General features: G+C 43.4%; 2 protein-coding genes across 2 annotated transcripts in view; one reads left to right on the top strand and one right to left on the bottom strand.

Moving 5' to 3' along the window:
- Positions 1–19025, top strand: part of LOC109871274 (parapinopsin-like) — a 34307-nt gene that overhangs the window by 11544 nt on the left and 3738 nt on the right. Inside the window, exons 2-3 of the mRNA XM_020462095.2 lie at positions 8112–8437; positions 12202–12435. Of these exons, the coding sequence (XP_020317684.1) occupies positions 8112–8437; positions 12202–12435 (560 nt within the window). The remainder of the gene's footprint in view (positions 1–8111; positions 8438–12201; positions 12436–19025) is intronic.
- LOC109871273 (beta-galactoside alpha-2,6-sialyltransferase 2) overlaps positions 18230–19025 on the bottom strand; it is a 60438-nt gene continuing 59642 nt past the window's right edge. Inside the window, exon 7 of the mRNA XM_020462093.2 lies at positions 18230–18940. Within this exon, the coding sequence (XP_020317682.1) occupies positions 18693–18940 (248 nt within the window). The 3' untranslated portion in view covers positions 18230–18692. The remainder of the gene's footprint in view (positions 18941–19025) is intronic.

Genomic DNA, 19025 nt, shown 5'->3' with positions numbered 1-19025 from the left:
CTATGGATGCCGTCTGGGCCGGCAGCCTTGTGAGGGTTAACACACCTAAATGTCTTACTCACGACGGCCACATAGAGGGAGAGCCCACAGTCCTCGGTAGTGGGCAACGTTAGTGGCACTGAAGCTGTTTAGCAAGATGTCAGTGTTTTGGCTGGGGTCTTGTTTTCCCATTGTAGTCCGTGATTGTCTGCAGACCCTGCCACACACGTGTCTGAGCCATTGAATTGCGACTCCACTTTGTCTCTATCCTGATGTTTTGACTGTTTGATTGCCTTACGGAGGGAATAACTACACTGTTTGTATTCGGGCATATTCCCATTCACCTTGCCATGGTTAAATGCGGTAGTTCGCACTTTCAGTTTGGTGCGAATGCTGCCATCTATCCACGGTTGCTGGTTAGTGCAGGTTTTAATAGTCACAGTGGGTACAACATCTCCTATACACTTCCTGATAAATTCAGTCACGGTATCAGTGTATTCGTCAATGTTATTGTCAGAGTTTACCCGGAACATATCCCGGTCCGCGTGATCAAAACAATCTTGAAGCATGGATTCCCATGGATTTTGGTCAGACCAGGGTTGAATAGTCCTTAGCATGGGTACCTCCTGTTTGAGTTTCTACCTATAGGAAAGGAGGAGCAAAATGGAGTCGTGATCATATTTGCAGAATGGAGGGTGGGGGAGGGCCTTGTCATCATCCCGGAAGTTGGAGTAGTAGGGTTGAGTACCACAATCAATAGATAGAACCGTTGATAGAACTTTGGTTGCGTTTTCCTCAAATGTCCTTTGTTAAAATCACCAGCTACAATAAATGTGGCCTCAGGATATGTGGATCCAGTTTGCATAAAGTCCAGTGAAGTTCTTTGAGGGTCGTTGTGGTATCGGCTTGAGGGGGAATATACACGGCTGTGACTATAACCAAAGATAATTCTCTTGGGAGGTAATAAGGTTGGCATTTGATTGTGAGGTATTCTCGGTCGGGTGAACAAAGGACATGAGTTCATGTATGTTATCACAATCACACCATGAGTAGTTAATCATGAAATATATACCACCGCCCTTCTTCCCGGAGAGATATTTACGAACAAAGGGTCTGACTCAGGAAGTCGTATTCCTGGTCGTAATGTTGGTAATGGTGGTGAGTTACCGTCACTCTGGTATCCAAAAGTTCTTGTGATATGTAATATCACCCCAAAAAATCTGGGCTAATAATGTGAGAAGTAACACATAAAAAACGAAATACTGCAAAGTTGCCTACGAGCTAGAAGCACAGCTGCCCTATCTAATCGGCGCCATTTTCATCTGTTCTGTTGTATTGTCATTACATGTTAGGTTGAACACTGACAGCTTTGTAACTTCAATGAGGCTGACTGAGTTGTATAAGTTCCTGAGTTGTGTAAATCCCAAAGTTGATTTAGTTACCACTTTATTACTATATGTAATCAGCAGTATTATTATTATTATTATGTAGGTTATATGTGAAGTGAACAAACTTAACATGATGAACAGGAGTTACATTTACACTAACAGTTGGCCAAAAATAACTATATGTAAGCCACGTCTCTAATAAGCCACACCTCCAATCTGATAGGTTGCCGTCTTGACAATATATTGAGCCCCTCCAATCACAAAAAGGTTCCGAAACTAACCTTTACACAGGGGTTCCTCAAAGACCCTTTTCAGAGGGGTTTCTTTTTGAACTGGAAAGGTTCTGCCAGTGTGGCAACCCACAAGGTTCTTCCAGGCACCTTTACTTTTAAGAGTTTAGCATATAGGACATGAGTAATAAAGAGGAGAGACTGCCTGGAATACATGAGGCTAAATCTGCTCATCAGGATGTAGAGCCACTACTCCTGCTACCACTCTGTCTCTTCATGTCTCTTTGTTTTACCAGGCGTCCCAGCGGTTCTAAGCGGCTCGTCTGTGTTCAGAGTTATAATGAGCTTTTAGCAGACTACCTAGCGAACTATAACACCTCCTGGGATGAGTCTGAAGTCTCAACATCACATCTGTCAAAATAGATTACGGGAAGCTTTCACTTAAAATTCAGATGTTTTTTTAGATGGAGGACTGTGTGCAGTGGTGGAAAAAGTACCCACTTATCATACTTGCAAAAAAGTAAAGATACCTTAACAGAAAATGACTCAAGTAAAATTGAAAGTCACCCAGTAAAATACTACTTGAGTAAAAGTATAAAAGTATTTGGTTTTAAATATTCTAAAGTATCAAAAGTAAATGTAATTGCTTAAATTTACTTAAGTATCAAAAGTAAAAGTATAAATCATATTAAATTCCTTATATTAAGCAAACCACACAGCACCATGTTCTTGTTTTTTTATTCACGGTTAGCCAGGGGCATGCTCCGACACTCAGTAGCCATCAGTCACGACTTCCGCCGAAGTCGGTCCCTCTTCTTGTTCGGGCAGCGTTCGGCGGTCGACGTCACCGGCCTTCTAGCCATCGGCGATGCACTTTTCATTTTTCATTTGTTTTGTCTTTGTTTTACACACCTAGCTTCAATCCCCCAATTACTTGTTCATTATTTAACCCTCTATTCCCCCATGGTTTTTGTGAGTGATTGTTTGTTTGTATATTGTCCGTTATTGTGGGCTAGTTTATTGTGTTGTATATATTTGTATTCTTGAGTAAAGAACGTTAATTACTCTTATCTGCTGTCCTGGCCCTGACTCCTCCACACCAGCTACACACAGGCCAATTACAACATCATTTACAAACAAAGCATGTGTGTTGAATGAATCCGCCAGATCAGAGGCAGTAGGGATGACCAGGGATGTTCTCTTGATAAATGCGAGAATTTGACAATTTTCCTGTCTTGCTAAGCATTCAAAATGTAATGAGTACTTTTGGGTGTCTTGGAAAATGTACAGAGTAAAAAGTACATTATTTTCTTTAGGAATGTAGTGAAGTAAAGTCAATGTTGTGTGTTCATTGCAAAGTCCTCTGAATTCTGTCTCAGATGGTTTGGATTACTCAATCGGACCGTTTGTGTAGGTTCCCAGAGTTGATGAAGTCTTCACCGGCCAGTTTATTAGGTAAAACCATCTAGTCCCAGGTCAGAACCCCCTTTGCCTCCAGAACAACCAGAATTCTTCAGGAAATTCTACAAGGTGTCGGAAACGGTCCACAGGGATGTTGATCCATGCTGACGCAATGGCATCATGAAGTTGCTGCAGATTGGACAGCGGTACATTCATGCTGGGATCAGCCCGTTCCATTTCATCCCAAAGATGCTCTATTGGGTTGAGGTCTGGGGACTGACCAGGCCACTCAAGTAGACTGAACTCACCTTCATGTTCCAGGCAAGATTTTCCCACTCCTCAATTGTTCAGTGTTGGTGATCACGTGACCAATGGAGCCGCTTCTTCTTGTTTTTAGCTAATAGAAGTGGAATCCCATGTGGTCGTCTGCTTCAATAGCCCATCCGTGACAATGATCGACGAGTTGTGAGTTCCGAGGTGCCGTTCTGCACACCACTGTTGTACTGCGCCATTATTTGTCTGTTTGTGCCCCACCTATTAGCTTGCACAAATTCTTGCCATTCTCCTTCGACTTCTCTCATCAACAAACTGTTTTCGCCCACAGGACAGCCGCTGGACGTTTTTTGTTTTGTCTTGGGAAACCTTAGAAACTGTTGTGCGTGAAAAGCCCAGGAGGCCGGACGTTTCTGAAATACTGGATCCGGCACCAACGATCATACCACATTCAAAGTTGGTTAAGTCACTTGTTTAGCCTATTCTAACTTTCAATCAAACAGTAACTGAATGCCTCGATGTCTGTCTGCCTGCTTTATAGAGCAAGCCACGGCCACGTGACTTACTGTCTGTAGGAGTGATCCATTTTCGTGAACGGGGTGGTGTACCTAATAAACTGTGTATTTGCAATGGGAAGTAAAAGCTGCTTTGTTAATTTGATATTGTAAATGAAATGGTTTTGTATTGTTCTGATTTCATAGGGCTGCTGGAGTGAATGGGCTGCTTATTCTTTAACATGATTTTATGCTGTGTGTGACTGCTGTCGGCTGTCTATCAGCCATGTCTATGCATTTGACCAAAACTGTCTCTCCTTCATCACCATGGAGTGCACATGTATGTCCTTTCAGTACCACGAGCCTGTCACCTTTGATGTGACACGTGTTGTCGCTATTGGTGATAGTGTGATAATGGTGTTAGGCTTCCATAAGTTGTGTAAACAGTGTGTTTTTTGTTTTGCTGGTCGCATTATTTTATGCTGTGTGTCATGTCCGTGCCGGTTCTGTCTCTGTGTGTGCGGTAGCCCGAGGCACGGCCAGGCCTATTTGATTCATACATAATGTCAGCAAAAAGCATTGTTCCTTCTTCACTAGAACTAGAATGGTCTGACTCCAGAATATATCATGTCAGGTGCATTAAGTGATGCTGTGTTTTATGTTATTTTCTTGATTTTTGAGTTTGCTGGAACATAGTGGAAGATTTCTGGCACCTCTGAATGTCTATGTTGTCATGCCTACTCCCGCCCCCCTGCATGACGTCACCGGTCGACTCACCACCAGCCCTGGCAACCATCAAATCAAATCCAACATTATTTGTCACATGCGCCGAATACAAGTGCAGACCTTACAGTGAAATGCTTACTTACAAGCCCATAACCAACAGTGCAGTTCAAGAAAGAGTTAAGAAAATATTTACAGTGCACATTAATCAACGTTTCAGTAAAAGTGCCGGTTTTAGCCAGCCGGCTAATTTTCATCCGCAGTCCCTGGGCAGGTTATTAAAAACAATTACAATATAGACAATCATTGAGCAGTGAGCACACGCAGAGCAACATAGGACAAGCAAGACATAGCATACAGACAGAGCAACATAGGACAAGCAAGACGTAGCATACAGACAGAACAAACAGCAGCAAGACAAAATTCATAAAATGAACTAAGTGTTTCCACACCTCACAAGCTACAGACAACATGGAAAGTGGCAATACACAGCTAGAGATTATGTTCACAAATCTGATTGACCTTTAGCCATGTCTTCATGCATTTTGTGAAAGTGCGATGTGGTGCAGTTATGTGTGTCTGATGGCAGTGTATTCCAGACATGGGAAGCTCTCACAGAGAAAGCGGATTTACTAAAGGTGCTTTTCCTAAATTAAGGGAACTATACAGTCACCTCTCATGGCACACCTTGTAGAGCTGCTGCCATATGTTTGGGTTTTCTGTTTAACAAAATTACTGAGTGGAGGGGGAGCCAGGCCATTTAGGATCTTGAATACAAGAAATGCGTCGGTGTATTGCACAAGATTTTCCCAACTCAGGAGCTCATGCTTTCTGAGGATGTAACAGTGATGATGGCTATTGGGCTTCCTATCAAGCACTTTGAGAGCCTGTTTGTAGACAGACTGAATAGGTTTTAATGTTGTACAGCAAGCTTGGGCCCAACTAGTCAAGCAGTATGTTAAGTGGGGGAGTATCATAGATTTGAAGTACAGTTTTGCTACCTCTGCAATTTCGTATAAATCGTAAATTAGCTAGGTTGAATTTGGTTATTTGAATTACCTTTTTCACATGCTTTTTAAAAGAGAGGTTGGAATCAAGTATGATGCCAAGGTACTTAAAATCAGATACCACCTGGAGCTTCTCCCATGACACATAGACACCTGGCTCAGTAGCATCTGTTGCTCTCTTTGTGAAGAACATGCAAACATTTTTCACATTGAGATGCAAACACGAGTCACTGAGCCACTTTGTAACCTGGACCATTACAGTAGTGAGTTCTTGTGCAGCTTGTTGTTTGCTTTTTGCATGCACATATATCACTGTATCATCTGCATACATTTGAACTTCAGACCCAGTACAGACAAGGCAGATCATTAATGTACAGGCTGAACAGGAGGGGCTCCAGTATTGACCCTTGGGGCACAATCAACGAACAGAGTCATCTACTCCAACACCACTGCCTGGCGCAACTGGGTATGGCTATGGAGGAGGTCCTCCCCATTGTCCACCGTCTCAACACCACCAGAGAAGTTCTTCATACCACTATCAGAGGGCCTCCTACCACGGCTTATCACAGTGAGCCCATCTCCATCCTGCCCAGCATTCCGCCCAGGTCAGTGATGCCTGACTGTCCCTTCCGGAGAAGTGTGACGGTACTCCATTGTAATGCCGTGGCTTCCTACTCCAGTACTCCCTCTATTTCGCCCATCAGACGGGAGCCACCACCACCGAGTGGTCTAAGGTTGCCACAGTAATTTCCCTGCTGACCGGACCGGGTTGGAGTGGGCTACAGCAGTCTGGGAGAGAGGAGAGGACGAGCTGAGTTCCTACGAGCGGTTCAGTTACAGCCTGGATTCGAAACAGGGACTGTAGTGACACCTCTTGCACTGAGATGCAGTGCCTTAGACCACAGCACCATTCGGGAGCCCTCAAGAGCCCATTAAGGACTGGCAGTGAATTTTTTTTTGCTCAACAAAGAAGCTTACCACGAGGGGGTTCGAACCCATGGTTTAAGCACACTATTGATGTCAAAGTCATCCGCTTTAGCAATGTGTGCCTCCCAGAAGCAATGCTATTTGGCAATAATGGTACATCACTGCTATTTGACAAGTCCATAAGGGTATTTTTTTTTATGACAATGTACAATAAACTTACATGTTGTAAGGACATCATTTATATATATTTTTTACATAAAAGCACATGGACGTGTGTGAAACAGATAAGCAAAATGTGGGATTTTGTCTTATATGCAAATGTTTTGTCTAATACTAGTACTAGTAGCCTAGTCAAGGATGTATCAATGCAATATTGACACACAACATTTAGTTACAGACCATCAGAGAGCAAAAGTTAACCTCAAATTTGTAGGTTTAAATTATCCCTCTGGCGGCCAGGGTTGACCTATTTTAAGAAATACCATTGGTTGGTGGATATAATGCCTAAGATCTTTGATAGGCTGATGAGGAATTTGTTACGGGAAATAATCACTGTCAGCTGCTGAGGTTAGTGTAGGGCCTACCAGGTCATGTGATGGGACCTGCTACAATGCGAGTGGTTGAAAAAGTACCCCATTTTCATACTTGAGTAAAAGTAAAGATACCTTCGTAGAAAGTGATTCAAGTAAAAGTGAAAGTTACCCAGTAAAATACTACTTGAGTAAAAGTTTTAAAGTATTTGGTTTTAAATATACTTAAGCATCAAAAGTAAATGTAATTCTAAAAATATACCTAAGCATAATTTTAAATTACTCATATTAAGCAAAAAAGACAGCACAATTTATGTTTTAGCCAGGTGCACACTCCAACTCTCAGACTGTCACGCCCTGACCTTAGAGATCCTTTTCATGTCTCTATTTTGGTTTGGTCAGGGCGTGAGTTGGGGTGGGCATTCTATGTTTTCTATTTCTTTGTGTTTGGCCGGGTATGTTTCTCAATCAGGGACAGCTGTCTTATCATTGTCTATGATTGGGAACCATACTTAGGTGTCCTTTTTTCCCCACCTGTGTTTGTGGGAGGGTGACTTTGTTTAGGGCATTTAGCCTTTGAGCTTCACGGTTTGGTTTTGTAGTGTTTATTGTTTTTGTTCTTGTTCGGCGTCATTTTGATCATGTATGCTCAACACGCTGCACCTTGGTCCTCTCCTTTCATCAACTGTGACACAGACATCATTTACAAACAAAGCATGTGTGTTCTCTTGATAAGTGTGTGATTTGGACAATTTTCCAGTCCTGCTAAGCATTCAAAATATAAGTACTTTTGGGTGTCAGGGAAAATGTATGGAGTAAAAATAAAGTGAAAGTAGTCAAAAATGTAAGTAGTAAACTAAAGTACAGATATCCTCAAAAATTACTTAAGTAAAAATACTTTAAAGTACTACTTAAGTACCTTACACCACGGTACAATGTATAAGTAACGTGTAAGTAAATTTACAATTTTAAATGGCTTTTGGATTTTAAATGCCAGTGTCTTCATGACATCATCATACAGTAAACTCTCCTTAGCATCATTTATGATGTCATCAACGAAGCATTTCACATAATGATAGACAGAAACATTTCCACATGGCATGCAAATAACAGAAAGGTTAGATGTTGTAATTGTAATAATATGCCTGCCCCTCCCCAGGTATTGTGTCGTTGATCTCCCTGGTGGTCCTGTCCTACGACCGCTACAGCACCCTGACCCTGTACAACAAGCGTGGTCCTGACTACCGCAAGCCCCTGCTGGCTGTGGGGGGCTCCTGGCTCTACTCCATATTCTGGACGGTGCCCCCCCTGCTGGGCTGGAGTAGCTACGACTTGGAGGGCGCCGGCACCAGCTGCTCTGTGTCATGGACCCTGAGGACGGCTCAGTCCCACGCCTACATCATCTGTCTGTTCATCTTCTGCCTGGGTCTGCCCATCGTCATCATGGTCTACTGCTACTGTCGGCTGCTGTGGGCCGTCAAACAGGTGTGGGTGGGGGGTGTGGTAGAGGGGAGTGGTGGGGTTGGTAGGGTCAGCACTCTGATCAAAACCCTTATTGTGTTTTAATCAAGATGTACTCCATGCATCTGCACATGCATGTTGTTTGGGGTGGTGAATTAACTCCACGATCAGGCCTCTAGAAAACACAGTGAGTCTGGAGGAGGTGGTTTCAACCTTGTCATTTTATCCACCATTTCTTTGCTTTTTCGATTGTAAATGTAGAAACGCAGTTTGGCTTGAGTTCATGACCCTCCAAGAACAAATCTGAGGGGTTTCATGCTGCCAAAACACATTTTCAAGTGAAGCTGCTACGGTGTGTAAGTATTCCCCCAGCCAGCGTGTGTAAGCGACGTGTGATGGTTTGTTTAGGACCTTTCTCAGTCCAGTCCACTACTTTGAGGTGGTTAAATGTCTCTCACCCTAAGTGCCTACTCCAAAAAGTGTTCACCCCTCAGATGTATAAATCAAAAGAGGACCATTGCACCCCCCCAAAAGTCTGGTTGGTGCATAAAACGTCAATCCAGATAAGCAATAAAGTGTTATGGGTTCGCACTCAAAAAGATGTTGCATAAAGCTCACTTCTTCAGCGTGTCCGTTCACACACTTCCTCTTCCCTCCCTCTCCCTTCTAATTTGTCTCTCTTTTACGTGCTTCTGTTATAATTGAACTCTGCCTGGTTGAGGAAGAGCTTGTAAGTCAGCGTTTCACTGTATGGGTTACAGCCGAAACGTCTGTGTATGACCCATCACACTTTATTCCCCTTCAGATAGAATCAGGACCAGGAGGGAATGAATGAGTGTGTTAGCTGAGTGCTGGCTGGATTACCCAATGCAAATCTGTTTAGTCCTGGACTCGGAGTGAAACATTCAGCAGCTTTCATAAAGCCCTAAACCAATCCGAGTGAGCGCAGGGGAATGTCCTGAGAAACATGTGAGCATGTATATGCATATATGCACACTATACAGTGGGGCAAAAAAGTATTTAGTCAGCCACCAATTGTGCAAGTTCTCCCACTTAAAAAGATGAGGCCTGTAATTTTGTGAATTTATTAGCAAATTATGGTGGAAAATAAGTATTTGGTCACCTACAAACAAGCAAGATTTCTCGCTCTCACAGACCTGTAACTTCTTCTTTAAGAGGCTCCTCTGTCCTCCACTCGTTACCTGTATTAATGGCACCTGTTTGAACTTGTTATCAGTATAAAAGACACCTGTCCACAACCTCAAACAGTCACACTCCAAACTCCACTACGGCCAAGACCAAAGAGCTGTCAAGGACACCAGAAACAAAATTGTAGACCTGCACCAGGCTGGGAAGACTGAATCTGCAATAGGTAAGCAGCTTGGTTTGAAGAAATCAACTGTGGGAGCAATTATTAGGAAATGGAAGACATACAAGACCACTGATATTCTCCCTCGATCTGGGGCTCCACGCAAGATTTCACCCCGTGGGGTCAAAATGATCACAAGAACGGTGAACAAAAATCCCAGAACCACACGGGGGGACCTAGTGAATGACCTGCAGAGAGCTGGGACCAAAGTAACAAAGCCTACCATCAGTAACACACTACGCCGCCAGGGACTCAAATCCTGCAGTGCCAGACCTGTCCCCCTGCTTAAGCCAGTACATGTCCAGGCCCATCTGAAGTTTGCTAGAGAGCGTTTGGATGATCCAGAAGAAGATTGGGAGAATGTCATATGGTCAGATGAAACCAAAATATAACTTTTTGGTAAAAACTCAACTCGTCGTGTTTGGAGGACAAAGAATGCTGAGTTGCATCCAAAGAACACCATACCTACTGTGAAGCATGGGGGTGGAAACATCATGCTTTGGGGCTGTTTTTCTGCAAAGGGACCAGGACGACTGATCCGTGGAAAGGAAAGAATGAATGGGGCCATGTATCGTGAGATTTTGAGTGAAAACCTCCTTCCATCAGCAAGGGAATTGAAGATGAAACATGGCTGGATCTTTCAGCATGACAATGATCCCAAACACACCGCCCGGGCAACGAAGGAGTGGCTTCGTAAGAAGCATTTCAAGGTCCTGGAGTGGCCTAGCCAGTCTCCAGATCTCAACCCCATAGAAAATCTTTGGGGGGAGTTGAAAGTCCGTGTTGCCCAGCATCAGCCCGAAAACATCACTGCTCTAGAGGAAATCTGCATGGAGGAATGGGCCAAAATACCAGCAACAGTGTGTGAAAACCTTGTGAAGACTTACAGAAAACGTTTGACCTCTATCATTGCCAACAAACAATAAAGTATTGAGAAACTTTTATTGACCAAATACTTATTTTTCATCATAATTTGCAAATAAATTCATAAAAAAATCCTACAATGTGATTTTCTGGATTTTTTTTTCTCATTTTGCCTGTCATAGTTGAAGTGTACCTATGATAAATTACAGGCCTCTCATCTTAAGTGGGAGAACTTGCACAATTGGTGGCTGACTAAATACTTTTTTCCCCCACTGTATATGCACACTTACACATACAGATTATGGGGTTATTTTGTTGTGTGTGTTAGCTACTGACCCCTCTCTAATCTCAAATCTAAATAATCCCTTTCTTCTGTTCGGACTCCCCTGATAAGAGTAAGCAGCTTTCACTAAATGTGTCTTGCAGCATCCCCATGAAGCGCCAGAGTCAGTTGCAGTGCACGGTGTCAAGAACTGACCAATCGACAATGAATACAGCCCGCCACTGTTTTGCTATTAGAGCTGTAATTACGTTGCCTGACAACTCATCATACATTTAATTCTGCTGCCCTGTCGATCGCTCCATACATTAGTTTGAACCTGTCATCTTTGAAGTTGTTTGGGCTTACGTCAAAAATTACGTGACTCATGATTCGCCTTGGCCCAACCCATCGGTTTCTGGGACCATTTAGAATGTCAGAATGTGTTCACTCTCCGGGAGGAGAGGAAATCCAGACTCATCGTGGAGAAGAAACGTTAGTGGGTGTGGCATTTGACCTGAGGGACGTGGACCGGTAGCCAGGCATGTTTTTACGACCGAATTGGGACAGACTTATGAAGACAACCCCAGCGCCCAACCCCTCAGATCCCCACAGTAATTCAGCAATTCAGACAAGTAGGATTAGTGAGTGCTCCCAGTAGCGCACTTCCATTTAAGCGTGCTAGAAGGTCCAGGTCAGGGCAACGAGAAATCCAAATTCAGCAGATGAATCTGCAAAAATGGCATGCGACTCAAGGCACAGATACATGTGATAATTAAACCTTGCCTGGGAGACCAAAATGCCTTAGGCATTAGCTCAAAAGGTTAACACACAGAGTTCAAGTGTTGGCGCAACAGGATGGAGAGAGAGGGTCAGTGCCTTAGTCCTCTAGAATGGAGGGAGGAGTATGGACTCCCTCTCCGCTGTCCCCCGATAGGGCGAGTGGGGGAGATGAATGGTGCGTCAGTTGTCTCATGGCTGAAATGGAAGGTTAGCGTCACAAAATGGATGGACTGATTACCACTGGCTCTCTGTGGGTTTGGAGAGAAGCCCTCAGGCAGAACAATGAACCTACACTGCAGGGATGTGAGTGAGAGAGAGACAGACTATTCGTTCTCAAGTATAAGCATTCATCAAACATTCAGAGTGTGTGTGTGATGTCCAAGGGTTTGAGAATATAAATACAGCAAACAGGTGCATTTCTGTTTGGACAAAATGACTATTATATTCTCTCCCCGGGGTGACGAAACACCGTCACCTCCCCTCACGCTCTCCTTTCATCTCACCTGTCTCTAGGTGGGTAAGATACGTAGGACAGCGGCACGGCGGAGAGAGTACCACATCCTGTTCATGGTGCTGACTACAGTGGTGTGCTACATATTGTGCTGGATGCCCTACGGCGTGGTGGCCATGATGGCGACGTTTGGCCGGCCCGGCATCATCACCCCCGTGGCTGCGGTGGTGCCCTCACTCCTGGCCAAGAGCAGCACTGTCATCAACCCTCTCATCTACATCCTCATGAACAAACAGGTTAGTCAGGGGGGGGGAGTATTTTTGTGTTGGGGGTGCGTGGTAGTGTGGGTTTCTTGTTAGTAATCTGAGGTTGAGATGTCAACAATATAGCTTTGAAAGGCAAATGTTCCCAATTGCATTCTTATCGCTGCACATCAATCGGAAATGACCAATAAATGGTGCATTGCCGACAGCACTCCACAAATTGAATCCCGACCTAAGTATTGATTACTCTGGAGAGATCTTTTGTACACGTACAATGCTTTTATTTACATGGTAAAAATAGAACAATAAATTAACAATTTCATTGTATACAAACAGTCAACTTAAATACCTATTCAAATTTAATAAAGAAACCTGCAATGACAAATGAAGAGGAAAAACGTAGTTCTAAAAAGACTTGTGACAGAAGAAGAGAGTACAGAGCGACTGGAGGAGGGATCAAGTTAAGCAGTGATCTCCAAAACTTCTCTCTCTGTGTTAGTTCTGTTGAACACAATGCACCTGGCGTGTCCATCCTTACCACAGAGAATGATAAGAGGACTCTTGTTCCCAAAAGCCTATTTTAGCATGGGCAACACCATTGAAAAATGCCCTCATTTTGAAGTAGTTAGTTAACTAGGTGGTTAAGGAGGAAATCAGCCAATGAATTATACTTGTGAGCAAACATTCCATAAATGCAGGTGGATATAAAATCGGCAACCTTGGCTTTATATTTGTTCAAACAACACAATATAGGTGGCAGTTTGCATACCAACTCAAATGGATATGGCCTCAATGATGCCGCCCGTGTGCTCAGACAACATAATGGGATAGATACAAAGAAGCGTCCTCTATCATTCTCTATGGTCCATACAGATACGTTGGTCATCTTTATCCTATAACCCCCCCCCCCCCCCCCCTTGAAGGGAGCACCTTAAAAATACCTGCTATAAGAAACATATCCACCCACAAATTACATTTGGCACAGTATCAAGATTTCAATGCTGTTGCCAAAGGCATTGCATTTGATCAAGAAGTGCTTCTACGGAACTAATAATTGCTGCTCTCGTTTCCAGCTGGATAAAATTTCCCTACGCACACAATATACACTTGCACAACGCAGGTAGAAAAATCTTATATCTTGGATGCTGTTTTTTTTGTACAGGAAAGTACAGAGTAAAGCACAGTACAGACAACCTTTTAGTTGTATTGTTTGTATTCTTTTTTTGTTGTACTGTTTGTCTATCATCGTTGTAATTCAAATGTGTGACTGTCCTTGTCTATTAGTGTTTTGTTACTTGTCATGTTTTGTGGACCCCAGGAAGAGTAGCTGCTGCTTCTGCAAACGCTAATTGGGATCCAGACAAGTACACATACATAGACAGTTTAAGACTCTTATCCTTGCTCCGGATAGATTTGCCTGCTCTGTGCATTGGAATAGAAACAAAAGGTATTGTATCTTTTTTTTTTTTTTTACACTGTCAATGTGTTAATCACAAACGTAACAATTACATTGAATGATTTGAACACTTCAATAATGATGCATGGACATGAATCAGAGATGATACTTATGATAGTGGTGTGAGTCGAGAACATTCCAGACAGTTTCATCAAAGCCCCCCCTCTGTTTCCCTTTGTTAGATCTCTCAGTGAGAGGTGGGCCTTGGGAAATCATTTGACGAAGCGGGGTGTCTGGCTCCTTCAAGCCATGTGTTAATGAGATAGCAGATGTGGCTCAAAATATTTTGCTTGCCTGGCGTGCCGGTGTAACAGTTCTTCCAAACCATGCTTGTGTGCCGAGTAAACTTGCCTAAAACCTAAAAGACTTGCGTTGGCTCCCCAAGCTAATGGTCTGTCACACCGGTTGGGAAGGGTTTGCACTGTTATTAACACTGTCCTTGATCCTAGGTAGCTCAATCATATTTAAAACGGCTCCAACTCTAAATGGTATTCCCGTTCAGTCTCTCTTCACTCATCACTTGATTACAACAACAATCTCTTCAGCAGATGCCTCTATATTCCATGCAGCGTTTGACTGCCATGTTTACGACCGGATCAATTTGTTTCCTCAACCCTGGTTAAGCACTGTTCCTGGAGCAAGGGCACAGCAACACTTTCCTGAATATCACAACGCAAAACAAACAAACAAAACATGCACACACAAATCTCTTCTTTGAATTATGTCACTATGGCTGCCAATGTCAACCCCTCCCAGTTGTCCCTACCCAGGGAATGGTCACCATCTGGCCATTACAGAAAGGACTACAGTGGCCATAATGGCATATCTGATTGACAACAAGTGCATGATCTGTTTGGTCTTATAGGAGGCTCAGCTTGGGATAAAGGTGAAGCTTAGGAGTTGTAAGCGGATTTGTGGTTGGAAAGAACAGCCCCCGCTGTCCATTCTAGCATGGCCAGATAGTGATCCTATAGAATATAGAGCAATATAGGATGATCTATAGGATCTCTGAGTTATCCTCCTCTCCTACACACACACACGACAGCTAGCTGAAACGCACTGCAGGCAGGTCTGGCACAGAGTCAGTGTAAACAAGGAAGACATTAAAGCCGGACAAAGAATGAGTCTGGAGATGTTACTGCTTCAAATCCCTGCCATAATAAGAAAGGTCTCTGGCAGCGCACCGTGGCAGCCTGCTGCAAGCCCAGGCAAAAGAGTACTTTCAGAACAATATTGGAGGATTCAGTCAAAATGAGAATGGTAAAGACATAGGGAATGGTAGGCTTCAGTTACTAGCGCTGCTGAATGCCACAAACCATATCAGCATGACGTGCCTGGGAGGCAGTCCAGCTACCGAACCCTGCAGACTGAATCCCTTGACCACATATGTAGGATCTTAATTTGATCACCCTGTTGAAGGAGAACTGGTCTTGAAATGCAGGACATTTAAAACTTGTAGCGTATTTGAGGTTTAAAAAAAGCTTCTGAAGTTTGTAGTTTTCACTTTGACATGTCAACATCCTACAAAAAGTCAATTTATTATAATCCACATAATAAATTCACATTTCCCGTTGTGCAGGATTATTTTCCTGCTGTAGCAAACTGGATCAAATTAAGATCCTACATCTGTAGTGTGCTCGTAGATATAACTGTCCTAGGGAGAGGTTTGGCTTTGACAGTGGGAGGTGTGGTGTGATTACATTAATTTAAAGAGGCAGGTCAATCATCGTAGTAATTACAGCTGCTTTTAAAGAGACGTCAGAGAGAGGGTGTTGGTTCAATTCCCTTTTGGCATGGGGTGGACACTCTCAAAGGGAGTTTGACTAGTGACCTCTCCTACCCCAGCCCGCCACTAACAGAACACTGGACGGTTTGAGCAACACTATCAGGTGACTAACAACTTTCTTTAAATCTTAACTATTAAACAATTAAATCAGCAATAAAAACCACAACAATGACACTGCAGTTACATGGATAGCATACAGTATGTGTAAGATCAGTCTTTGGGTGTTATGAAAGGCAACCCAGTGTCCGGTTGGCTACTAGGCACAGGGTTACAGCTGTTGAAAGAATGCTTTGAGAGTCCTCTCTTACCCCCTAACTCCTATCCGCTAGCCTAGCCCTGCATCCTTTGGTGTTCACAAATCTTAAAAAGGACATCATTGTACTGGATGAGGCCAAAGAACGGGCAACCAAAGGGTTTTCCTGGGTTTGGTACCTAACTATCTGCCAGACACAGAACTGTGCAAGCCCTTGAAGTGGCAACCAGTCAGCCAGTCTTAAAGACCTAAGTGGGAGTATGACATCCTCTTTAGAAGTTGGCAAGTGGTCCGGTACAGCTTGGGAGATGAGAAAAGAAGAGCAAAGAGTGATTGAGCATAAAGCACAGCAGCAGCATCAACAGCAGTCAAAACCCTGATGACAACAACACCATCAAATAAGACTTTGAAATAAGACTAGAGGACATTTAAGGAATGTTGAACACAGAAGAATGTGTGACTGTTGTAGATTTTTTTTTAAACACAATGTACCATCTTGATTAGGTAATACTGAGGTGATGAGTGTTTGGTGTAGTTCCAGCATGTCTGTATTGAGATACATGTACCTGTATGTATGAGCACGTGTATTGTCATTGAAGTGGTACTGAGGTACATTTTTAATTAAAGTTCAAGTTTTTGTTACGGGTTGTCAGGAGTGTGTGGCTGGTGTATGCCGAGTTTGTACATGTTCAGAAGTGTGTGTTTGGTATGGACGTGTTCAGACATTCAGTGCAGACCACTGCTCGTTTTCTCAAAGATTAATTTACCACCCCATGAGTGTCATTCAAAAAAAACATCCATCATTAAAAAACTGTGGGACTGTCCTTTAAGTCATTTTAAGGAAGAAAAGCAACCAGAGCTCTAGAAAAACACTTCACAACAGCAAAACACATTAAGTTATACAGTACCAGTCAAAAGTTTGGCCACATACTCATTCAAGGGTTTTTCTTTATAATAACCATTTTCTACATTGTAGAATAATAGTAAAAACATAAAAACTACGAAATAACACATATGGAATCATGTAGTAACCAAAAAGTGTTAAACAAATCAAAATATATTTTATATTTGAGAGTCAAAGTAGCCACCCTTTGTCTTAATGTCAGCTTTGCACACTGTTGGTATTCTCTCAACCAGCTTCATGGGGTAGTCACTTGGAAGTAGTAGTAGTCTTGAAGGAATTCCCATATGCTGAGCTCTTGTTGGCTGCTTTTTCTTCACTCTGCGGTCCAATTCATCCCAAACCATCTCAATTGGGTTGAGGTCGGGTGATTGTGGAGGCCAGGTCATCTGATGCAGCACTCCATCACTCCCCTTCTTGGTCAAATAGCACTTACACAGCCTGGAGGTGAGTTGGGTCATTGTCCTGTTGAAAAACAAATGATTAGTCCCACTAAGCGCAAGTCAGATGGGATGGTGTATTGCTGCAGAATGCTGTGGTAGCCATGCTGGTTAAGTGTGCCTAGAATTCTAAATAAAATCACAGACAGTGTCACCAGCAAAGCACCCCCACACCATCACACCTCCTCCTCCATGCTTCACAGTGGGAACCACACATGCGGAGATCATCAGTTCACCTACTCCACGTCTCAAAGATAGTGGTTGGAACCAAAAATCTCAAATTTGGACTCCTCAGACCAAATGACAGATTTCCACCAGTCTAATGTCCATTGATCGTGTTTCTTGGCCCAAGCAAGTCTCTTCTTATTGGTGTCCTTTAGTAGTGGTTTCTTCATCCATGAAGACCTGATTCACACAGTCTCCTTTGAACATTTGATGTGGAGATGTGTCTGTTACTTTCTGAGGCTGGTAACTCTAATGAACTTCTCCTCTGCAGCAGATGTAACTCTGGGTCTTCCTTTCCTGTGGCAGGCCTCATGAGAGCCAACTTCATCATAGCACTTGATGGTTTTTGCGACTGCACTTGAAGAAACTTTCAAAGTTCTTGAAATTTTACGGATTGACTGACCTTCATGTCTTAAAGTACTGATAGACTGTCGTTTCTCTTTGCTTATTTGAGCTGTTCTTGCCATAATATGGACTTGGTCTTTTACCAAATAGGGCTATCTTCTGTATACCACCCCTACCTTTTCACAACACATTGAGGAAAGAAATTCCACTAATTAACTTTTAACAAGGCACACCTGTTATTTGAAGTGCATTCCAGGTGACTAACTCATGATGCTGGTTGAGAGAATACCAAGAGTGTGCAAAGCTGTCATCAAGGCAAAGGGTGGCTACTTTGAAGAATCTCAAATATAAAATCAACACTTTTTTGGTTACTACATGATTCCGTGTGTTATTTCATAGTTTTGATGTCTTTAGTATTATTGTACAATGTGGAAAATAGGACAAATAAAGAAAAGCCCTGTAATAAGTAGTTGAGTCCAACTTTTGACTGGTACTGTATATAAAAAAAATCTAATAACACTAATCTATTGCTACACTATACAGCTCTCCTCTCTTCCGGCTCAGCAATGGCAGAGATCGGGAGATACAGTCACTTCAGGCCGTCTTGGGTCCATTATCCTCTAAGGAAGGCTGGGTTTCACCCCGTCTGGGTTCTGTTCAAAAGTCCTGACATAAATGTAGTTACACTAGACCTTCACCCTCCGGTTTGATCCCATCCCACACAGAGGGGCTATGGCTTGGGTTCTCCACTGTTCTACGTGGTTCCCTCCGGGTTCCCCCAGAGGTCAGAGGGTTATTATTGCACCATTTCCCCCTTGTCCTGTGGGGTTGTGGTGGTTCCACATGTGGCTTCTTTTAAGGGTCAGAGTTCATAAGTTGATCGTTCAGAGGTCACAGTTGACGGTGCTGAAGCCAGGGAGGGTGACGCGGCCCTTCCTCTTCAGGTCTCGCTCGGGGCCTGTGTTGATGCGCTGCACCAGGCTCTTCTCGTAAAGCAGTGGGTGGTACGCCCCCAGGGTGCAGGCTGCGTCGTAGTAGCCCTCGTGGTAGTGGCACAGGTCTGTCTGTCGCAGCGAGGGGATGTACTCGTAAACGTGGACCTCTTCGCACAGCGCCATCATCAGAAGGATGCCTGTCATTACAACGACAAGGTAGAGAGAAAGGGGTTAGATAGTCTAGCGTAGTGGTTCTCAACTGGTTTTTCCTCGGGACCCAAA

This window comes from Oncorhynchus kisutch, linkage group LG26, assembly GCF_002021735.2.
Source record: "Oncorhynchus kisutch isolate 150728-3 linkage group LG26, Okis_V2, whole genome shotgun sequence".
Classification (NCBI taxonomy): domain Eukaryota; kingdom Metazoa; phylum Chordata; class Actinopteri; order Salmoniformes; family Salmonidae; genus Oncorhynchus; species Oncorhynchus kisutch.
Note: the sequence above shows the minus strand (reverse complement) of the source record. Positions and strands in the feature narration are given on the sequence as shown.